Consider the following 24,061-nt stretch of genomic DNA (forward strand, 5'->3'; position numbering starts at 1 on the left):
GCAGTCAAAATTCTCTGGCAGGACTTTAAGAGAGCTGTGCATAAACAAATGCCTGCAAACATCAATGAACTGAAGCAATGATGCAAAGAACAGCGGGCCAAAATGCATTCAAAATGATGCGAGAGACTGATAAGAAATCATGCAGAAAATAAATAGTGCTCAAGTTAGTGCTGCTAAAGGTGCTTCTACAGGCTACTGAATCATGATACAGTAGTGTCAAAAAATGTTTGTCCCCTTGCTGTTTCCCTACTGTTTTGGATATTTGTCACACTTATGTTTCAGATCATCAAACAGATGTTAATATTGGACAAAGATAACCTGAGTAAATACAAAATGCAGTTTTTTAAATGATGATTTCATTGATTAAGGGAGAACAGTTATCCAAACCTACCTGGTCCTGTGTGAAAAAGTAATTGCCCCTTTTGTTAAATCATGAACTGTGCTCAACCACAATTACTGTAATCACTAAACACACCCAGGTCTGATTACTGGCAGACCTGTTGAAATCACTTAAATATAAGCTGTCTGTCAAAGCGAAGCAGGCTAAAAGAGCTCAAAAAGCAATACAACATGTCACCATCTACAGAAAACACCTAAGAAACAAAGTCACTGACATCTATCAGCCTGGAAAGAGTTACAATGCCATTTCTAAGGCTTTGGGACTCCAGTAAACCACAGTGAGACCACCATTATACCCAAATGGAAGAAACTTGGAACAGTGGTTAACCTTCCCACGAGTGGCTGGCCGACCAAAATTACTCCAAGAGTACATTGACAACTCATCCAGGAGGTCACAAAAGACCAGAGAACAACATCTAAAGAATTGCAGGCCTCCTTTACATCAGTTAAGGTCAGAGTTCACAACTCAACAATAAGAAAGAGACTGAGCAAAAATGGCATCCATAGAGAGATCAAGGACAAAACCTATGCTGCCCAAAAGGAACACAAAGGCTCTTCTCACATATGCCAAAAAACATCTTGATGATCCCCAAGACATCTGGGAAAATATTCTGTGGACTGATGAGACAACAAGTTAAACCTTTTTTAAGGTTTGAGTCCCGTTACATCTGACGTAAAACTAACACAGGAATGTCATGTACTGTGATGAACGCAACCATGAATTCTGTCTATCAAACCATCCTGAAGGAGAATGTCAGCCTATCTGTTTGTGACCTCCAGCTGAAGGTCACTTGGGTTCTGCAGCAGGACAATGATCCAAAACACACCAGCAAGTCCACGTCTGAATGCCCTAAGAAAAATAAAATAAAGACTTTGGAGTGGCCTAGTCAATGTCGTGACCTGAATCTGATTGAGATGCTGTGGCATGACCTTAAAAAGGCAGTTCATGCTTGAAAATAGAGCAGGGCGATATGGCCAAAAATATTTATCACGATATATATTTGAAAATTTGCGATAACGATATAAATAACGAGACAAAATACAACTCCACAACATTACTAGCGCAAAAAGACAACCTTCCATTTATTTTCACTTAAACACGAAGCTGGTTTTTATGTACATTAAAGCTTTATAAAAATGTAACAGTGCAAATGCAAATTCCTTGCTGAACGTTTAACCAAAAGGCATTTCCAGTAGAAATGGGCTGACATATCCTGAGCATAACCATGTATAATATCCACTGAAGTTAAAAAGAGGTGCTTTGCAACCTTAAACTGCAGTGTGCAGTACGCATTTTTCGGACCATAAGGTGCACGGGATTATAAGGCACATTAAGCGAAACAAAGCAGTCAGAATCAAACTTTATTAAACTCATTTTTCTTGCTTCCTCCACTTCTGTACCATTGATTTATTAATGAATGAATTCTACTCTATTCCCATGTTGCTGCAGTATATTAATGACTAACCTTGTATTGTGGATGGATTATCTCAGTTGTTCTCCTGACTGAAGTTTGGTCCGTTTACAGCACCCTGCCATGCGACTGCATTTGTTTCTAACTATCAGGAACCTTCACGTTAACTTTTATAAGTGGAAAAGTGTTAGTGTTCTCCTCCAGCTTCACTGTTTATGTTATGCTAACATAGCTGTGTCGCTAGCGATCACGTAGCACATCATTATATACCAGCTAGCCCAACTTCAGTAACCCTACAAACGTCACTGCTGTTTAGTTTCCTGTCTTCATTTATGTTGGACGTGATAGCAGAGCTGTACGTTTGAATTTTTCCAGAAATCTCTCAGTCAGAACATGCTATATCATGCTTACGTAACTAGCGAAACTAGCGAGCTAACTTCCGCTAGCTTCCTGCTAACTTCTAACTCCGTTAAATGTAATAAATTTTGTTTTCATGGATGCCTGGAAGTTAAACTTCATAGTTTCACCTGGTTAAGCAGCAATGCTGATCGTTTCATTAAAGATGAAAGAATTTAGACAGTTTTTAACTCCCAGTGATGCTGCAGTGTTCGTTTGACCTGAAGCTTACGGAGTTTAGGACCCAGATTACTCCCAGATTTAAGAGCATCTTAGTCCGACAAATACGACAATCCGGTTGTTCAGTGATGACGCGACGAATCCTACTTCCGGGTCTAAAGTAGTCTGCGTTTAATATGGCTTTTGTGTTGTTAACATGTTTAATGTTATGTATTTTCTTCTATTTGATCTCAAAAAGCTCCTAAAACAGTCAGTGATCACCGTTGACCTCCCTCGGCTTTTATTACCACTAATCATTTATTTAAGCTCAGTTTTTAAAACCTTAGGATGAAACTACAGCCCAGCCCATGCAGCAGTATATGAATGACTAACCTCGTATTGTGGATGGATTATCTCAGTTGTTCTCCTGGCTGAAGTTTGGTCCTTTTACAGCATCCTGCCATGCGATTACATTTGTTCCTGACCACCGACAACACTCACGTTAACTTATCGAGTGGAAAAAAAAGTTAGCTTGTTTATAACAGCCCAAATGACTACAGGCCTGTTGCACTTACGCCTGTAGTGATGAAGTGCTTTGAGAGACTGGTCTGTCAGCACATCAGGGCCGGTCTGCCTCCCACTCTGGACCCCCACCAATTTGCCTACAGGACAAATCGTTCCACCGAGGACGCTATCACCATAGCGCTCCACACTGCGCTGAGTCACCTGGAGCACCGAGGAAGCTATGTGAGAATGCTCTTTCTGGACTTCAGCTCAGCATTCAATCATATCATCCCGGAGATCCTGGTCCAGAAACTGTCTCACCTGGGACTCTCCACCCCCATCTGCCTCTGGATCAAGGACTTCCTGACAAATAGACCACAGTCTGTCAGACTCGGCCCCCACCGGTCCAGCACCATCACACTCAGCACCGGGTCTCCACAAGGATGTGTTTTGAGTCCCCTCCTGTTTACGCTCTACACATCCGACTGCTCCCCTACCCATCTCTCAAACACCATCATAAAGTTCGCGGATGACACCACAGTGGTTGGACTCATCTCAAGGGGGGATGAGTCGGACTACAGAGATGAGGTCAACAGACTGACTGAGTGGTGTTCAGTTAACAACCTCCAACTGAACACCACGAAAACTAAAGAACTTATCTTGGACTTCAGGAAGGGCAGAGCAGACCCGGCCCCACTTTACATTCACGGGAGCTGTGTGGAGAGGGTACACTCCATGAGGTTTCTGGGCGTGCAGATATCTGATGACCTCTCCTGGACTGCAAATACTACAGCGGTGGTTAAAAAGGCCCAGCAGCGTCTCCACTTTCTGAGAGTGCTCAGGAGGAACAACCTGGAGGAGAGGCTGCTGGTGACATTTTACAGAGCCACCATAGAGAGCATCCTAACGTACGGCATAACAACATGGTATGCAGGGTGCTCAGCTGCAGACAGGAAAGTACTGCAGAGGGTCATCAACACAGCCCAGAAGATCACTGGCTGCTCTCTGCCCAGCCTGGAGGTCACTGCAAACTCTCGGTACCTCAGCAGAGCTGGCAATATCATCAAGGACCACTCTCACCCCAGCAACCAACTGTTTGAACTATTACCGTCAGGCCGACGGTACAGGTCACATAAAACCAGGACAAACAGATTCAGGGATAGCTTCTTTCCCAGAGCTATCACCGTAGTAAATAAGCACAAAAACAATTGAACCTATTCCATACCGTCACTGTCATTATATTATGCTGCTATTCATACTGTCATTATATTAATGCTGCTATCCTGTATATATTGTACATACTATTGTTTGAGTACTTACGATTGTTTTTTTTTTGTACTTTTTATATTTTACATTTATATTTATTATTGAAACTTGCACCAAGGGAGTGGCACTCCAATTTCGTTGTACTCTGTACAATGACAATAAAGGCTATTCTATTCTATTCTATTCTATTCTATTCTATTCTATTCTATATTAAGCTAACATAGCTGTGTCGCTAGCGGTCACGTAGCACATCATTATATACCAGGTAGCTCAACTTCAGTAACCCTACAAACGTCACTGCTGTTTAGTTTTCTGTCTTCATTTATGCTGGAAGTGATAACAGAGCTGTACGTTTTAATTTGTTTCCAAAACCCCGCAGTCAGGACATGCTATATTGTATTTAGATAGAAGCTAGCGAGCTAACTCCCTGCTAACTTCTAACTCCGTTAAATGTCATAAATTCCGTTTTCATGGATGCCTGGATGTTAAACTCAATTGTTACACCTGGTAGAGCAGAACGCTGATCATTTTATTAAAGATGAAAGACTTTAGACAGTTTTTCAACTCTCAGTAATGCCATAGTGATCGTTTGATATATGGACCTGCAGCGGAGTTTAGACCCAGACACGGCTAGTGACGTCAGACTGAACAATCGGATAACAACGGCCGCTTGCATGTTCTGCAAAAAAATGTGCTTTGTCGTGTATCTGACGGACAAACACCAAACCAGTTCCACATCACTGAAGTTGCACCATTTTTACAAACCAATTCTGGTTCATCTGTTTCACTCAACAATCGGCCATGTGCGTATGAAAACAAAGGCACTGCGCATGCGCGTTTTACTCATATTCTATCGCGATAATTCATTTTCCTATCGTTGCCTAACATTATACCGGTATTACCGTGAACGGTATAATATGGCCCAGCCCTACTTGAAAACCCTCCAATGTAGTTGAATTACAACATTTCTGCAAAGATGAATGGGCCAAAATTCCTCCACAGCGCTGTAAAAGACTCCTTGCCGCAAACATTATCGCAAACACTTGAGTGAAGTTGTTGCTACTAAGGGTGGCCCAGCCAGTTATTAGGTTTAGGGGGCAATCACTTTTTCACCGAGGGCGCGATTTTTCTCCCCTTAATAATAAACACTTTCATTTAGAAACTGTTTTTGTTTTCACTAGTGATATCTTTGTCTAATTTTTAAATTTACTTGATAATCTAAAACATTTAAGTCTGAAAACATAAAAAATAAATAAATCAGGAAGTAGGCAAACACTTTTTCACATCACTCTATACCTAGTGTCCCACGCTGCTTCTGCATTTAGGCTTTTTTAAAGTAAAATGTATTACATCAGGAGTTGTTGCTTATCTGAGGTTTTATTTACCTGCCTTTAAAAACAAGTAAGGAACAGATGATATGTAATGTGCTGATATATAAAAACTGTAAAACCTGAGAGAGGTTGTAACTTCATAGTCATACTGATCTGTGTAAGGGCCGAAAAAGAAATTTCTTTGTAATCATTTTAGAATGAACTGATCACTTCATCTATTACTGGTGAGAAAATATTGACCAGTACATCAGCATATACATCAATGCTCAATTCTATAGCCAACAGCCCAATATACACTTTAAAAATATATAAAAATACTAATTAAGCATGAACTCTATAAAGGCATTTGATAAGTAAAAATGCTTTCAGCATAAAAAACAAAAGCAAACATCCTCATTAATGAAAAGACTTTAACAGAGATTACAACAAAGTATAAATTATATAAATAGTTGTGAAATGGATCTGTAGTAACAGCTCAACTGATTAACTATGCATTAGCTTTATCCATAATGCACAGGACATAATATCTGATTCAGTTTGATTGTAAGACGTCTTTCTATAGGTCTGATACATGAGCACAGAGTTTGATAGTGGCTGGACAAAAAATAAGTAAATGTCTGGGTGACTAAGCTAGAGGCAGGCTGTATGTCACACGGCCTTTTGTCTACTTTACAGTCTGAAAAGCTCATAGCTTCAAATGCCATCTGCCATAGTTGCGACCATTTCTGAGCCTCATTTCAACTATAATAGTGCTGTCAGGCTGGTGGAGCTCCATTAAAGATATTTTCCACCCGAGGAAGGAGATGGACACTTCTGTGTCATCCACACAAAAAAGAGATAAGGGAAATATCACCTATGCCGCCGATACGCTCCTTGAAGTCGAGCAGCGTGGCTTGCAATCAGTCCTCATCCAATCTAACATCTTCATCCATCTTTGCGTGCCCTGGTGAAACGTGGGCGTGAAAGGATGAAAACCCTAAGATGATGTGCACGTAGAGACGGAGTCTGCAAAGTTTTTTTTTTTTTTTTTTTACTTATCTGCAGTGTCAAGCTGTGGCGGAGCAGCCACGCTGTCAGTTTCCTCAAAGTGACAAAACACTACACACCTGCGCTCCTGCACGCTAGTCAAAGCAGATCTTTAGAGGAACAACTTCAGTAACAGAAACACAGATCCAAAGTTAAAACAGAACATAAATCGGGATGGCTCCTGTCAAAATGTACAAAAGCCAGAATCCAGCGCTGCTGACGCCACGCTCAGGCCTGCAGGAACAGAAACGATTCATCAGCCTCACCGTGAGATAACAGGGTCAGTGTGAAAGCACTCGCACCACGGTTTCCTCAGAGAATTTGCATTTCTCTACCCTGTCCAAAATTTACACATGGGGAAAAAAATATACACGATAATATATGAGACCAGGGGGCATCGAGAAAAATCAATAGCATCCACTCGAAACGTCCTCAGAGCTGCTGAGAGGAAACAGCTCAGCACAGCAGTGCACCAATAGTCAGGGTAAAGTACAATTAAATCTGATCTGGGAGAGTGTGTGGGCATATGAGAATGCCTGAAATGGAAGAAACAGATACACAATGTTCAGAAATGAACAGAGTGAACAAACAAATGCTCTGACTATAAGAATAGCTGGAAAAAAAACTCGCTGCTTGCTCAATTATAAATCAAATCTACTTTTCAAATAAAGATCACAATAGCTGACCTTGGTGGGAAATTACTTAAATTTTTCCAACATCCCAGAGCAAAAAAAAAAAACAGAAAAGAGAAAAAAAAAAGCATAAAATGACTTCCAGTGCTCAAGGATATTACACCACATTGATGGCTACAGGGAGCGTGATGTGCTGCTTCATCGGAAAAACCTTGAAACTAACCACTGAAGTAAAGGGAATACAGAGCGAGCGGAGAAACGGCGTCCTCTGTGCCTCCATCACAGTGCCTGACAAATGCTGCTTTCACACAGGAGATGCACACGGACAGCTATGAACACAGGCAGCTCGCTCCATACAAATGGGCTAAACTAATTGAGGCTGCGTTACAGTAAAAATATTCACCACCCTTCACGTTTTTATCAGTGGGGCTGGAGGAAGTGAGCTTGGTGTCACCTAGGAAGAGTTCACTATGGGGTGGAATTCAGGGACTGGGAATTACCATAATCACACTGGCGGTCTCTGCACAGCTCCAAGGTCACCCTGCTTCCTCAGTCTCAGCAGCAGCGGGGGGAGTATATCAGAAACGTAGGACCAGGCTCTTCATTCGCACCACTGTACACACACACACACACTGCAGCTCTGCCAAGGTTGACTATAAAGACAGAAATCTCACCTTGCAAACTATACACACTGCAACAATGCATTGTCACAGTAACACAACTTCTCAGAGAGGCAAATCAGTGATGCTGTTAAATATCTCTACACTAGTGAGTCAGAGCCAGAGCCAGAGTCAGACAACGAGTCACATCCCTCCGGCAATAAGGGTGATTAATTCGTCCCTTTGCTCTGTAATGCTTCCTCTCTCCTGTCCCGGCCCATCTTGTCTTTTTATCTGCTCCCCCTGCTCATTAAACGTGCTCAGCTGCAGATGCTGCTGATGCAGTGTGACGTCGGCGTGGCAGCTATTTACTATTTTAACCCTGAATCCCACAGTCGGTTTGTCTGTACTGAAGTCCATCGACTGAGTGAATCCATCTTTTACATACATTTGAGTGCTGCATTCGATGTGTAACCCTGCATGTCAAACCCCAAAGGAAGTAGGATCCATAATCTGTTTAAAATAACATTTCATGTCATTGCTTCTTGGACATCTGCGCTGGAATATACAAACAGTGAGTTTCATTTGCAGTTTAACTAAAAGCCATCTGAAAAAAGATAAACTAAACACTCAGGAAACGCTAGCAAATAAGCTTAAATTACACTTACACTCTCCAATCATATTATTTTTAAATAGTAAAGTAAAATACAGTCAAATTGCTTGTGGCGTAGTACCGCATATTTATCAGAGATGAAGAACGAGCTGAAACAAATACACTGGAAATGTTGAAGTAATAAAGCTCTAGTTTTGACTGTAAGAATATTTTCAATGACAAAATTAAATATCCTTATTTAATTTTAACCCCGAAATACAATATTAGGCCTTGGGAGGCATCCATAACTCTTAGCTTGTGTGCCTGAGCTAAACATCAAACATCAGCAAAGTAGATGATAGACAAAGCCACTCTTGGCCATGCACCAAGGCCCTGTATTCACTGGCAGCAGATATAATCAATTTACCCTGCCTTAATATGTGCAGCATGCTTTCATAAAGCATCAATCAGATTGTGAATGTGAACACAGTACTATAACAGGTGGAAAAAAAAAGTCAGAAGACCTTCAGTCATTTGGAGACGGAACGGGCTTTTATTACCTTGAGCGAACGCAGAAACAATCATTAGACTAAATTAGGGCCGACAATAGAGCGCGTCTCATGGCTGCGGAAGAAATCTGACACTCCTGCAGTCCTGCCCAATTTCAGAGCTACATTAATCAACTGCTGAAGGATTAAACATTACATGTAACCTGGTGAGATGCTTTTTAAGTAATGACAACATTAACTAGCTTGCAACAATGAGGTTATACTAACATGCAGCCATTTATCACATTTCCATTACCATTTCCCATCAGGCCACACGTCTCTCAATAAGTGGGGTGAGCATGGACCTTTTTCTCATGGTCTGGCCAGCAAATTCAAAGGTTCCTGTTCTCTCTCATATACTGCTGATAAATATGGAGCTACTATTTTGCAAACACTCAAGCATTTTACATTCAAATATTTACTTAAACTTTCTAAAATCATATCCCTCCAAATTCAAGTGCATAATGCCAACTAGGGTGGCTGTAACTTTGATAAAGGAGCTTTTGAGTCAGTGAAGCTCACTTATGGTCAATGGCAGCGATACAGTTATGCTGAACCTTTCTGTAAGTGCTGCTGTTAGACTCTCTTAGCTGCTGTTAGGCGACGTTAATCAAATGGTCTTTAAAGTGGAGCTAACATTGGGGGGTGGGGGTAATGTCTAATCTGCTGACAATAACTACCTGTTACATAATTGGGAATAAGCATGTGCAGGAAAGAGAGCAGTGGTGGGGAAGGACAAAAACATAATCAGAAAGACATGACAAAAATATAGATGTACAAATGTTAAATGGTCATATTCAGTTTGAATGATCTTTAAATGAAAAGTAGCTTATAAAGAAAGACCACATGGTCAATCTCAAGAGGCAATTATGGAATTGCAATGTCCATCTCGACCAGTGTACTCACGGGGCAACGTGGCACCCACTCCTATGTATTTTTAACGGGTTAATTCTAAGTTTATGAGTGCAACATTTTTTTTCCTATTACATAACCTAAAGAAATTACTTACTAGTACCTTTACGTCAAAAGATGACCAATATCTCTAAACGTTCAACAGAAATGTACTGTGAAAATAACGATCTCTCATTGTCTTTACCATCTAATTGAATAGGTTTAGGTGTGGGACTTTTAGTTGGCCAAAATATAATAAAAAAGTAGTGTTTAGTGTCTAAAGTAGTGTGAAGACGTCTTCTTGGGATTTGCAAAGTAAAGTGTGACCAAAACAGCAGCTCTGTCTGGTAGCTCAGGAACAAACCTCCAAAGTCCAGTCGGTGCTCTGCATGAGATAATAATGAGGAGGGAGAGTCGAGCACCTGTTTGTCAGACCTCGTTTGGAAAGACAAATTGCATCAGTTTTGTGTATGATGGATGTGTGCGTCTTCTGATTTTGTCGTAGTAAATAATGGCGTGCGGCCTGTCACCTTTACCGTTTAATTCATTTGTTTATAAATTGTGTTATAAATATTCGGTGAGTCAGGAGTCGGCTGTCAGACCGGGCAAATTCTACTCTAAGCAGATTATATATGTATCATCTTCTCCCCCAGTGGAAGCAACTTAGCAGCAACCTCCTATCTGAAGCTTTTTGAATTATATTACATTCAATAAAACCAAAAATTACTTGCCGTCTCATGGATGTAGCCTCACTGGACTGCTGCCTCCAATCAGATGGTATAATGCTAACTATCAATATGTTGATTCTAACAATTACTTTGGTAGTAGGATTACAGCAGGTCCTCGTGATGCTAGCTCAGATGTGTCAGACTCACTTATCATACAACAAGGCTTCTGTAGAACTTCAGAAAATGCTTGATCCCAGATTTCTTGGGGTCCATTATGCAATAAGGTAAATGGTCTGCTCCTATGCAGTGCTGTTCCAACTTGGCAGTACCCATAGGCGTATTTCAGCACACCAGTGGGGATGCCATACAAGGTGCTCACCTCCTGCTTTGGGATCAGTATCTTTACAAAGGGGTCTCTGGCAATGGGGGGACCAGATCGAACTGCCAACCCTGATATTAATCCACAACACCTGAGCCTCAGCTGCCCGTGTGTGTTATTCATGTGTGCACAGAGCAGCATATCACTGAAGTCTTTGTGCATAAAATTGCACCTTCTGCAAGTCACTTTAAGTATCGTTGTATTGCCTTTGTTTTATTTCCAGATCAATTTTCTGTCAGTTTTATTGTGTTTATACAGCATTCGTTATCAAAGCCCATCTGAGAATAAACATAGCAAACCAATTATACGTGGTATTTTTTTCTGCTCAATACTTCAGCGCACACGAAAATAAAACTGGAACAAAGCTGAGTGAAACATCTTTCTTAAAAAACAAGCAAAATGTATTTCTTGCAACAGCAAACAGAAAAGAGAATGCATTTTACAGGATGTGCACTAACGCCTTGGCTTTCTCTGAATAAGTGGTTTAATCTTGTTCCTCTCATAACCTTTTCTTTACGACATAATGTGAAGTTTCGAGTCTGTATTGCTATTACAACAAATTCGCTTTACTTTCCAAAGTAAATCTTGTACCCCAGCTATTTGCAGAATAAACTGTAGCAAAAGGCAAGGAGGTAAAAAAAAACAGCACAGAATGTCAACACTACAACCTCATCATCACACTGATATGTAGGTTGAGCGGGACATACCTCCAGCAGCCGTCTCGCTCGTATGAGAGGCTGCTGGAAGATTTGGACCGTCTCGAACGGTAGGTGTTACAGGCGGCAGACACCCTGAGGCTCACACCGCGCTACGAGGAAAAACATGGTGTTCTGGCACCTGTTGATGTCCTGATCACCACAAGTGAGCTATCAGCCCGAGGGAAGGAGAAGCAAAAGAGAGAGTGGAGAAAAAAAAGAAAGTAGATGGAAAAAAAAGGACTCCCTGCTGCTTCTCTTTAATGTGGAGACAGACTGAAAAGTTGGAACACGGCATGAGATTCTACATTCATCTCGCCAACATAGTCTGAAATTCTGACTGACATTATTCAAATTTCTCCACATGAAACCCAAGTGGAGCTCTTCATCCAGTCTTTGTGCAGCAGAGCCATAAAGAATTACTGAGAGGATGCAAAATGAGCAAGGACAGGTACCGGGGTCTGAACAGCACTGTGGAAACACCATTAGAGAATCGATACTTTTGTAGGCACATATCTAACGACAGTGCCTAATTTTTTACTGTAATTTAGTACCAACACAACATAGTCGCGAACGGGCCCACATCAAAGATTTATATACTGTCTGCATATGCGCATCAGCAGCCCAAACCAAAATCTTTGTGACCTCATTTTTAAGATAACTGGAGAGAAGAAGCATCGGTATTTTTTCCCAACATTTAAAGGCATCCAAGAAAAAATCCCAACAGGAAGCAGACATTTCTTTTTGGCTTTGAGAGCGAGCCCTGCAGTGCAGAAATTCATGTAGTGTATTAAGGCGAACATAAAGGCACAATACCTGCAGCACTTTGCTCCATAAATGCATCCATTCAGTGTAATTATAAACTCAAATTTCTGCTGCCTTACAAAAAACAACAAGCAACATGATTGAACTCATAAGCTAGAATACGACTGCATGAATATAAACATGAGATAGCCATGGGCAAGAAATATGCAAAGGAAGAAAGAAAAAATCAAGAGTTTCACAGTGCAATCTAGCACAGGGTAACTTCTAACAAGTTCAGGTAATAAAGAACTGTGGGAGGGAGACAGCATTTAAACTAAAGTTTGCACACATCAAGGCCCATGCATATTTTGCATATCTGTGAAATGAACATGAACATGTGTGTGGCTCCTCACCTCCTTATGATATGACCTGCTGAGTGGTACAAACCAGATCCAAGACGTTTGTGCTCTAGTTTTACTGAGCAAAGTTCTGCTTTATTGCTGTGTTACCTCTGTTACTTAGAACTAAGTAGCAGCTATTTGTGGATGGACCCAACTTTTACGGAATTGGGGTTGTGCAGTTCCCAATTTCTAACTTTGCTTTTACTCTTTAGTCCAAAACGCTGATCCCAAATTAACCCATTAGCTAAATGATTAATGGCAAATCCTCTCCTTATAGAAACAGTCAAAATGATTTGACAGTTCACCCACAGACACACCCTCACACACAAAACTGGCTGGGTAGCTGACATAGTGTGACATCTCGCTCTGTCACCTGAGCAGCACTGATGATGATCATGATTACATGTCTTTGGGTAAATGCAATAAAATTTAAGATAAATGTGTGTAAGATTTACTGGCATCTACAGATGACCTCACCTTCTCCCGTCCTTACAAACAGGTAGGTGAATCAGTGGTATAGAGCAATGTTAGGCTAGTCTGTTTTGGACATAGCGAACTCTTCTTCATGGTGGAAAAGGAGCCACTCCTTCTGCAGATATAAAGATACAAACATATTTATAGATTCCTGATCGTAAACTGTTGACCTTTAGAGTTAATTCAACAGAGGCACATCTCTGATTTCAATATGTTATACACAAATTCAAAGCATTTCTGACTCCGTGCTCTGGAGGTACGGATGTCACCTCGCCTGCTGCTTTATCCTCCCTTTGGATTCAGGCTGCAGCTTAAATCTCCAAACAGCATTTCAAACTGCACTTAGGATAATTCTCCAGAGAGAGACCCTGCATTACTCTCCCATATTTCCTCCTCTAAGTCCCACGCTTGCTTGCTCTCTCTCTCTGTCATCATTGCTAAAATAAATCAAAGCTACAATAATTCATGAGTGTTAAGAGTGTGCGTACATGCAAGCGCGTGGAGGAATGGGGTTGTTTTTTTTAAACTTTTTTCTGCAGAGTACCGGGATTTTTTTGAGAAGCTTTAACTCCATCTTACTGTGTGCAGAGAGCTGCCAGGAAAGGCAAGAAATGGAGCGTTTTAATTTGTAGTCACGCAGAAAGAGGAGCCTAAGAAAAAAAAACAGGTTACTGAAAATAATAGATGATTAACTCAGTATGAATTAGACTTCTCCTCTCAACAGTAATTAAATAATTGTTAGCAAGTCTTATGAAACCCAATGATAAAAACTGTTGAAGTGAAGCTGAGTGAAACAGGAATTTAATGCAGCAGTGTTGATATGAGGTCTCGCAAATGCAATGCTGTTAATGCAAATGCTTTACTCAGAAAGTGAATCCACTTTTCACAATCAGTGTGGATTTAAAATTTCCAATCTCCGAACCGGCTCGATGAAAGTTAATGAGGTTCCCCGTCAACAAAGATTTGAGCGCTGCAGCTCGACCTCTGGGCGATGTGAGTCACTCTGCTGCGTTCACTTTGGCATATTTTGTATTTACATTCTGCACTTTTTTTTCTTCCCCAGAAGGGCCAGGCCGGGTCAAATTTATCAGAAGTATCAAATCGGGCAGCCGCACATGTTAGCTCGAGGACAAGAAGCTAAAAAAATTCAGTCTGACTCGCTGGGAGTAGATGGGAGCGGATAGTTGTGGGTATTTTATACAGCAAACATGAAGAGAAATATAACATATTTAACTTGATAAATGATAAACCACCAACGAAACCACACAAAAAACCAAAAAACCCAAAGCTTTTCTGAGGCGTCGACTGTACAAACAGTAATAAAAGAATAAACAAAGTAGGTCAGTACGATGTGCTGCAGACCGGCAGAAACACATGAATAAAGAGCAGAGCGGAGAAGAAACAGCCTTCTTCTGTTTATGTTATTGTTTTAAGGGAAGCACGGTCCGTATCGCTCTTCAAATCATCTCCACTCGTCTCGCCATTTGCTTAGAAATCCTAAACCACACACACTCACACATACTCACACACACGGAGTGTATAAACCAGCCTAAACACACAATTTGATGTGTCTCTAAACATAAGAAGGCATTTATGACCATTTGGAGATAAACATTAAACATGAAAAATTAGATGTGCCATTTCATCATTAATTTTAAAAAAGCCATTATGTCACCACATTTAGCAGTAGTCTTGTTATTTTTTTTGTTTTGTTTTATTTTTAATGCTTGCAATTGTTAAGCAAAAATGTTTTTCTGTGGATGTCAAAAATGTACGTAACAAAAATATAATCAAAGTTTATTTTTACGTGGTGATTTTCAAGAACAAAAGTCACAAAATGCTTTACAATATAGAATAAGATACAACAACTGAAATGTTATAAAGGGATAAAACAAAATAAAGGCAAACCTGCACAGGTGGGTCTTAAATCCACAGATCTAAGGTGCAGTGGAAGTGAGTTTAACTTGGATTTAGGTGCAGACAACAAGCGTTGATCAGCTCAAAGATTCAGATGTTTTGCGTGATTGTAGTAGCTCAATGATAAATGGAGGCATATTGACGATGAAGGGCTCTGCAAGTGATTGTACCGTGAACTTTATATGAAGCCAGTGAAAGAAAGACAGAATCTGTGTTACATGGGACATTTTAGAGGACCCGGTGACCTTCGAACCACATTCTGAAGTGATCCAGGGAAGATTTGCTGAGGCAGAGGAATAATGAATTACAATAATCAAGGTATGTTTAATCATCGGGATGTGAGCAAGTGATAAACCTCCTAAACATTAAGAATAAATGATATAAATCATGAGAACTGAGTGAAAGGCAAGAACGTAGACCTTCGATAGTGAATAGTTCATCCAATATGGCTTCTCAAGCAATTTGTGTATGACACCATGTAAGAAACCTGAATAATGCTCCTTGCTTTACTTACAATAAAACACTTAATGAAAAACTCACCGGCCAGCACTCCTGCCATGTAAAGCAGACTTATTCGTAGGATGCCATGGACCATCTCTAAGGGAACGCCGATCATCAGCTGTAATAAAGCGTTGAAGCCCAGCTGCTCCAAACTGAGGACAGAGCACACAATGAAAGTAAGATTAAAACTGCCAGCATTGGCCTTCGTGTGCCATCAGCTGCAGGTAACCTGAATTTTCTCTAAACCAGTACCGCAGGAGTCAAGAGCTTACCCGACGTGCATGAACATGTAGCTGAAGAAACGCCACACTTGTGCACGGTGGCCGGGGTGGTAGACCAGGGGGCTCTTCATGAAGTCAGGCTGATAGGTCTGCAGGACCCACTTGTTTAGCATGATGCCGTAGCACATGAAGACAATAATCTGCAACAAAGACACAAAGATGACACCAAACTGTCAATCTGTGCCGAGTACACGCACTCTCTGCAGAGTGCTTGTACAGAAGGTGAAAAGTGCCCCGCAAAACAAAACCCATTGTGCTTTATGAACGCCGCATGAGGTTCTCTTCTTCTTTGTATTCTTCAGCTGAGGCTCATTAGAGTCTTGCAGACAATTACTGCCCACAGAAGAAAAAAAATGGCACATCTGGTTCAATTCCATTAATTTCTTTTCATAAAATAATGACTCATTGTTTCTGTGAATTAAAATGAATGCAAACTGTTATTATCACATTCTCATTGTCATTACAGACCATTCAGTGCCATTTGGAGGCATTATAAGAGCACTTAGCTTTCTTTCCCAAAGAATTAAGATGATTTCAGGGAAAATGATGAAGTTTTGTTAAGAAGCTGTAGGTTATTTCCGCCGCTTAATCTGCAACCATTCAGCTGTAGTCTCGGAGGGCGTTTGTGCTGGTGCTTTTCTTTTTTCAAAATTAACATAATAGGTCAATTAAAGCCACTGTGGTGGTGGCCAGGGTGCTTACTGACCTGGTTTCCAAGTTCCAAGACCAGTGTTTGAAAGAAAAAAAGAAAAAAATCCTACACGCAGGCTGGCTCAAGGACTCTGCTTGGAGGAATGACATTAAATGCACCCACTAAGCCTCCGACTCCCTAATGGGTTACCAGCTCATATCAAGCTCACAGTAAAAGTGTGTGATCAAAGGCAGAAAATCTTTTCAGGCCGTCTAAGGCGAACAACTGAGCTAACAGAACAGTGTGAAGTCATATTTAGGGGATTGGATGCTGACTTTGTGGATCTTAAATAAAATGCTGGGGGCCAAAAGCTCCAGGAATGCCCAGATCACTGTGGATGAATCAGGAGAATAACCTCCATCACTTTATAACACTCTGAAACCAGCTGATAATGTTTCCCACTAACCTGGACGATGGTGACGATGGCGATGAAGACGGGCGGGGGACACAGGCGGTTTTGGTGGAAATACCAGCGCCGGTCAGTTTCGCAGGGCAGGATCTCGTAGGCCACATAACGGACGAAACGTTTATAAAGACCCAACCCCGTCTCGTCCAGAAGGATCTCCCGTTGCAGTGTGCGGCGGCCATTGGCGATGGCTCGTCGGAAACTGCTGGAGCGTTTGCTGCTCATCTGAGGAAAAGAATAAAAAGAAAACAAAAAAGATGCATAAACTCAGTGTGTGCAACATCTTGTTGGTAAATGTTTGAATGTTAATTTAGGCTAATGGCATATAAAAACATCTGTTTACTGTTTATTGTGAAGTTTTAATGATCACGTGAAGGTTTTTCTTCAGTTTATTTTGTTTGATTTCAGGGGGAAAACACCAGATAAGAAGCTCAATAACATTCTCTCGCCTGTATGCGAAATACAAAGACTGTACATAAATGATGGACATAGCCACAGCTGATTAGTAAAGTGCTGTTGAACTGAATGTGCCTGTTGCTGTCCTCCAGCTGTCTTGAAACCAGAGTGGACTGCATGCTCATAGCAAACTCTGCTTTATCCCACATTGTGACTCAAAATTGTGCTGTAACTTTCAATAAGCATTATGTTGTATTGAATAAGACTTTAAACTCATATAGTATTTACATAGGGGACAGATCCAATTCAGCAGGTTTTCATTATACTTCTATAGACCGATTTCTTTGTGCAATTGGAAAATTCAAGCAACTGCTGGCAGTTCGACAGAATAAGAGAACATGCTTCACTTTTCAGGCTACATCCATCTTTCATATACAGTCTATGGTTAAATATAAACGATATCCACAGGAAAATGGAGGAAAGACTAAGCCTGGGTTTGTCCAAAGAGAGCAAGTTTGTGTACCAGCACCTTTAGAGCTTACTATACAACACTCCACATCTCATGCAACTTCCTGAAATCTTGACATAAACATGTGGTTGTCAGGCCGCCAGTGTCTTTTCTCCACCAAGTAGTATTGGTAAAGTTTAAACACAGGACAGCAGAAAAGCCAAGTTGTCTTTTTTAAAGCTAAGTTTTAGTACGGTTCCAACAAGATGATTCATAACATGTTGGGAGTTTGTTATTTTTGGATGTAGCTAGGCTATTTTTTTCAGTCATTATGCTAAGTAAGCTAAATGAGCTGCAAGGCTGGCATGAGAGCGGTATCAGCCTTTCAACAAGAGAACACAAAAGCTTATTATCCAAAATTCCGCCTAATTATTGTATTCAGAAAGGATTAAAGACTTTAAGGAATCAGCACCTTGCATCCTTTATTCATTTGCTGCTTTTGATTTATTTATTTATTTTTAGCTATATGATGATATCATGGTTTTTTTTTTTTGAGGGGGTTTTTTGCAAACAAGAGAACCTTAGAAGCATTACTGTCAACAGCTGGAAAACACCTTGCCAGAATAAACAGATCTCATCTCGCCTGCTGGTCTCATTTCAGCAATTAAATCAATAACTTTCCTCACACTAAGTGGATCAAACAAAAACAAAGGAGGGTTTGTTCTCACATAATCTGAGAGAAGCTCATCAGTGTGACTAATCACCCTGGATCAGAACAAACTAACAGTCATAAACTTCTGCTTTCACAAAGGCAAGACTAGGGACACTGTAGTTTTCTTAACTTCTTACCTGTTATTACATTATTCTTCATTTATGGATGATTTCTATATGTTTAGTTAATGTTTTTGCAAACTTAGACTAAGTGGAATGGCTTACGCAGGACAAAGTCAAGTTATAAATATTGAGTTTATTAGTTTGTCACTTTGACAGCCAGTCTGTATGTCGGGAATGATAGACAAACGCTGGTACAGAAGGGATTTGGTAAAACAAATACACTGCAGTTTAAAAAGACTGGATATTTTTAAAGGAATGCATTATTATTTGTGAATATTGTCAATTCTGTCCAATGACAGCAATACTGAGGTGAGTTGCTGATGATATTATGAACTTTTCTATTAGTGAGCACTGCTGTTAGCCCATGTTAGCTTCTGTTAGCTTCTGTTAGCCCATATTAGCTGCCGTTAGCCCATGTTAGCTGCTGTTAACCCATGTTAGCTGCTGTTAGTTGATGCTACTAAAATGTTCTTTGAAGTGGATCTAACACTGTTGGACTTGGAAATTGGCAAACAAAACCCCCAAAGCTCTAACACAATGTGAGAATGCAATCAAACCGTTTATCAGAGGGAAGGTGCGATTTTTAAGACACTAGCATAACATTAGCTGGCATAATGTTAGCCCATCACCAGCTGCTCTTATTGTTTAGCCCACTTCTTATCAGTTGTCTGGAAATCTGCTGACAATAAGCGATTGCGACAATATCATGCCTAAATATGAGCATGTTTAGGCATGTTTTTCTGTTTTAGAGCACTGACTTCAGTTAGGGAGATGAAGCTTGTGAGGAAGACGAAATGAGGAAGATATTTTATTCAGATGCTTACTTACTGTTCCTTTGATAGTGAATTACTGTATACATTTACTGATTGAATACAAATATCTTGCTTATCGTTTTTATTTTGTGTTTCAACCTTTATTGTTCGTGCGCCCAAGAACATTGTTACAGTTTTGTTCATAAGGCCGGCATGACTGAGTATAATGTCAGTGTAATGGCAACCAGCAATATTCTGTTGTGAAGCTTTTATTCCATACAGCACAAGGCAGTAATATTTTTACAATGCAGAATGTTGCAGATTACATTAGGTACACTGTAAAACAACAGTTTAATGATGGCAAATCTATCTGCCAGCACTTAATTTAACTACAACGCTTCTTTCAGAAACTACACAGTATATGTTCATGACGAGCTTTAGATGTTATTCTAACTAAAGCAGAAGTTGAGAGGTATTTAGTGCTTAATGAATTTGTGAGAGCATGTGAATTTTTATTTTTCCTCCTACAAAAGCTATGTTACATGTTTAAAAACATGTGATTGGTTTTTAGCACACAACAGATTTTTAAAAAAGAGATAAGAAAGTTATTCAATGAGTAGGGTCTTTTTTTTTTAATTTAGACAAATGTAAGCCTGACTGCTGGCTAGATCAATTACTCCTCAGGCATTGTAATAATATGTTGTTGAAGTGTGTCCGCTCTTGAAAAGCAAATCTTAGTTGAAAGGAACTATTGCATGGAAAGAAAGAGGGCATTTGTACATGTGTGTTTGTATGTCTTCATTTTAATCATGGGCTCCAGGTTTGCTTAGTGAGCAGGGCCTGTGCAGAAGCTTGCAGGCTGACAGCACCAGCTCTTGATAAGTTATTTAATAGAGGCTTAGGATGAAAACTATCCTAATGCCACGATTTTGACAGCCGAGCCAGAGAACTGCTAGGATAACAACACAGAGTTCTTTTCCACCAGAGTTACCACTGAAAATACTGCCTGACCGGCTATCCACAGCAGGGGCACTTTAGATTCAATATCTGTATTTCCTAATAGAAAATGAGCACGCATAAGTCACAGCTATGATGATGGTGGAAATCTCTGGTGTAGCTAAAACATATGAGGCGAGCTGGCAGACTCGCCTCATAATGTATGACGAAACGAGACTCTAGAGAGAGTAAGAAGGCAGCAGCTACAACAGAAAACCTTACTGTACGTACAGGTTTCACGTAACAGTAACTTTAGACAAACATGGCAGCTTCATGTGAAGTGTAACAGAACCTCTTCAGGGGACCTGCAGGAAGTACAACCCACCATTAAAGGTACAACATCAGTAATTCATTAGCCAGGCCCTGCTGCTTGTACACTCATTATACATAGACACAGCAGGAGCCACAGTGGAAGAAATTGTGGGTCAATATCTATAAAAGCTAATGAGCTAAACATGCTAGAAGACAAAATCTGTAAATGTAGATGAACAAATAATGAAGAAATGCAAATAGCGGCGACTGTTTCTTCCCTCCTCTTCAAGAAATTGCTCAGGCAAAAATCGGGGGGTAAAAAAAGTGCTAATCCCTTTTGGAAGCTAACAGAGCAGGATGTGGTAACTATCCTAACTGTGGGTAATTATGATACTGGTGGTTGTACAGCGAGGGTGTAAGGGCCTGTTGCAAAGCGATAACCAGAACGATGTCGAGCTGGGCTGCTGGCTCTCCCACAGACGGAGGGTTGCATATTTAGTATGGAAATCAGGCCTGGAAAATGCAATTATACAATACTTGAGGCAGGAAGTGGAAGCGGAGCAAAAGGAGCATGGGGACATTAGAAGGCAGAGATGGGAAACATAAGACGGGGAGATCAGATGCCTGTCTGCGTGAGTTTGATTAACAGATTTTTCTGAGGCCACCAGTGGACAGCGAAAGGTGAGATGTCTTAATATAACTGAATGTACAGTTTAAACAAAGAAAATGGGACTGGCTTCTTTTCCAAATAAGATCACAGCTTATTTAATCTGGCTCAGTGACAGCACCTACCGCCTCTTTCTGCATTGCTACTGTATTCTCTCCCATTCATATTGCCTGAGTGAAAAGTTGTTCCCTGAAGGCACGGTTAAGCACGGCTGTCACTCTGCCTCACCTTCTCTGACATGCAGGACTGCCAACACTAAAGTGAGCATTAGCAGCCTTTTGATGTGACGACAGGAGAGAGACGGCAACCAGACAATAACACACACACACATAAACGTCAAAAGTCAAAACTTGAGGAGTGAAAAAGCAAAGTGCACAGGGAGGAAAAAATTAATTCACATGACATCAGTATAGCGCTGTAAGGGAAAATCTCTGAGGTGTGCATCAGTTCCCTGATGGGGCACAGTCTGCTAGGAAATAAGTGATGGAGAGGCTAAGAGCACAAACACATATAAAGGCAGTATTCTCCTTTAGGGATGGCTGATTGGAGCAGACTGACAGCAGTGTGTGCCTCATGGTGGCTGCAAGTTGTACGTGCTGCTCTCAGCTCGAGTCAATCGTTCTTGATGGATTAATTAGCCACACCACATGGTCAATACCATGCAGCTCAATACTAATTAGCAATAACAATTTGGGGGGGGAAAAAGCATCTTAAAGGCCATCCAGATGTCTGCATTGCAGCTGCAAAACAATCCATAAATGATTCTGATTATGCCCACTTTCCTTCCTCCTGCGATAAATCAGTTATCGATGCCGAAAGAATCGAAGGCTGTGCCAGTTAACAGTGCTACAGATTCACCATCACCAGGCTAACAGCGTCACTGTTTGCATTTACAATCTAATTTGCGAGTCATCCAAAGGGCCAAAAGCACCCTTCTCCTTTACTCTCTCTCACTCTGTCGTGCTCTCTCGCAGCAGCCTCTAAATCACTGCGGATCTCAGCCTCGCTGATTCTACCCTGACCCAGATACTCAGGTTCTTTCTTACTCAAATCCTTTTAAAAAAATCAGAGTCCACCTTTTTTCTTTTTTCCCCCTTTCCCTCTCAGCAGTTTGCGGCCACAACCCTCCTTCATGGCTTAATAGTTGCAGCGCTAAAACTCCAAAAAGAAAAAAGGACACTTAGGCAAAGTGCATTACTTTTAGTTGGGAACCCATCTCCAACACAAAGCTTCAACTGGAGTTCAGCGTGCAGTGGGATGCTGATAGGTAGCATCTGTGTCCCAGGAGAGAGATGCCCCGTGAGCACTGTGACTTGGGAGACCTTGGAAACTTTAAAAATGCTGTAATCGCCTACTTCCAGAATGAAACTTTAACTAGACTTTTGACTCTCAAACGCTCAGTTTAAGACATTTAATATTTATTCAAATTCAAAAGTGTTTCCCCAACATCACCTCCTGAGGGACTGGAGAATATTAGCGCAACATCTGGGCAAAAGGATAAAAATGAAAACAGGAAAAGGCGAAGTCCTAAAAATCCTTCAACCTGAACACAGAGAAACCCCTGCTATAATCTCTGAAGCACACACTTCACCCATGTAATTAACCATGGCTGCCATTTTGTATCTCTTTCGAACATTAGCCAAATTACCACCCGAAGGAGAGCGGTGACACACTTCTTCAGCTACATAGCTGGAACATGATAGCATCAGAGGGCTCAATAGGTGAAATTAAACATAGGATAGGAATACATCAGACTTCCCGGTGAAATCCTTTTTCCCCGAGTTCTTAAACCCATGCTCATCTTTCACACTTTCATCCCCTCCAAACCCCTAATGTATGACCTTTGAAACCTCAGGTGTCTTTTAGCCTTCTGAATTGATCAAATGTCTGCGTTTTACTGTGGAGCTGCTTGAAAATATCTATTGGTTTCCTTGTGCAGAAGTCTGCACTGATTAGCAGTCAGACACAGACCACTAGTCTTTCGTGTATGTACGAGTGTGTGTGTGCAGGCGTGCGTGAGTGTATGCACAGTTCCCCAAGAGAGGCTTTAGCAGAGCGTTACTTATTCACCCCTCTGGCTGAACTGATGGAGTTCTCTGGCTCGGATCGCCCTGCATGAAAGATGACTCGAACGTGAACGACGCGCGAGGCTTGTCTTGTACTAGTGCGAGCGCGCACGGTCTCGCGCAGACACCAGAGAAGCTGTTGCCTAACGGTGTGATTCAAAACACATTTACACCCACTGAGGTCGAGCGAGGCAGTGTGAATTCATGGCTGTAAAACTCACGGAGCGAATGTAGAACAACAAATCAGGAAAAAAAAGAAAAATGTTGAACACAGCCGCTAAGAGACACAACAGAGAGAAATCTCACCAGCTTGTGAGCTGAAAAGGCACAGATTGAGAATACACACACACACACACACACACACACACACACACACACAGACACACAATGCATCTTGCTATGTCCATTTTAATAATGTGCAGGGGTGTTACATTTTCCACAGAGGCCAGACCACAAAATCAATACAGACACCAGACTTCAGGCAGCGGCTATAACACTGTAGCAGCACTGAACCTTCCAAATGACAACACGACTGTCATCTGTTATACACTGTGGAGTATCACTTACAAATCTGCTTCAGATACAGTTATGTGAAAAGAAGCAAGCAAAATAAATAAATAAGCTAAGGGAGAACTGGACTAAATCCAATCTTCAGAGAGCGAAGAAGCCAATGAGGTGAGAGCCACGCTGTCATGGTCCTGGGCCATGTGGGCCCAGTATTCTTAGTTCTTTGTATTT

General features: G+C 41.0%; 1 protein-coding gene across 1 annotated transcript in view; it reads right to left on the reverse strand.

The window, feature by feature from the left end:
• The window catches only part of rhbdl1 (rhomboid, veinlet-like 1 (Drosophila)), a 51,122-nt gene that overhangs the window by 13,759 nt on the left and 13,302 nt on the right, over positions 1–24,061 (reverse strand). The window contains exons 3-5 of the mRNA XM_085360606.1: positions 16,913–17,137; positions 15,807–15,955; positions 15,574–15,686 (exon numbers count right to left, since the gene is read on the reverse strand). Of these exons, the coding sequence (XP_085216732.1) occupies positions 15,574–15,686; positions 15,807–15,955; positions 16,913–17,137 (487 nt within the window). The remainder of the gene's footprint in view (positions 1–15,573; positions 15,687–15,806; positions 15,956–16,912; positions 17,138–24,061) is intronic.

Source organism: Diplotaxodon limnothrissa, linkage group LG8 (genome assembly GCF_057381915.1).
Source record: "Diplotaxodon limnothrissa isolate DT_005_m linkage group LG8, D_limnothrissa_male_GT1.1, whole genome shotgun sequence".
Lineage (NCBI taxonomy): Eukaryota > Metazoa > Chordata > Actinopteri > Cichliformes > Cichlidae > Diplotaxodon > Diplotaxodon limnothrissa.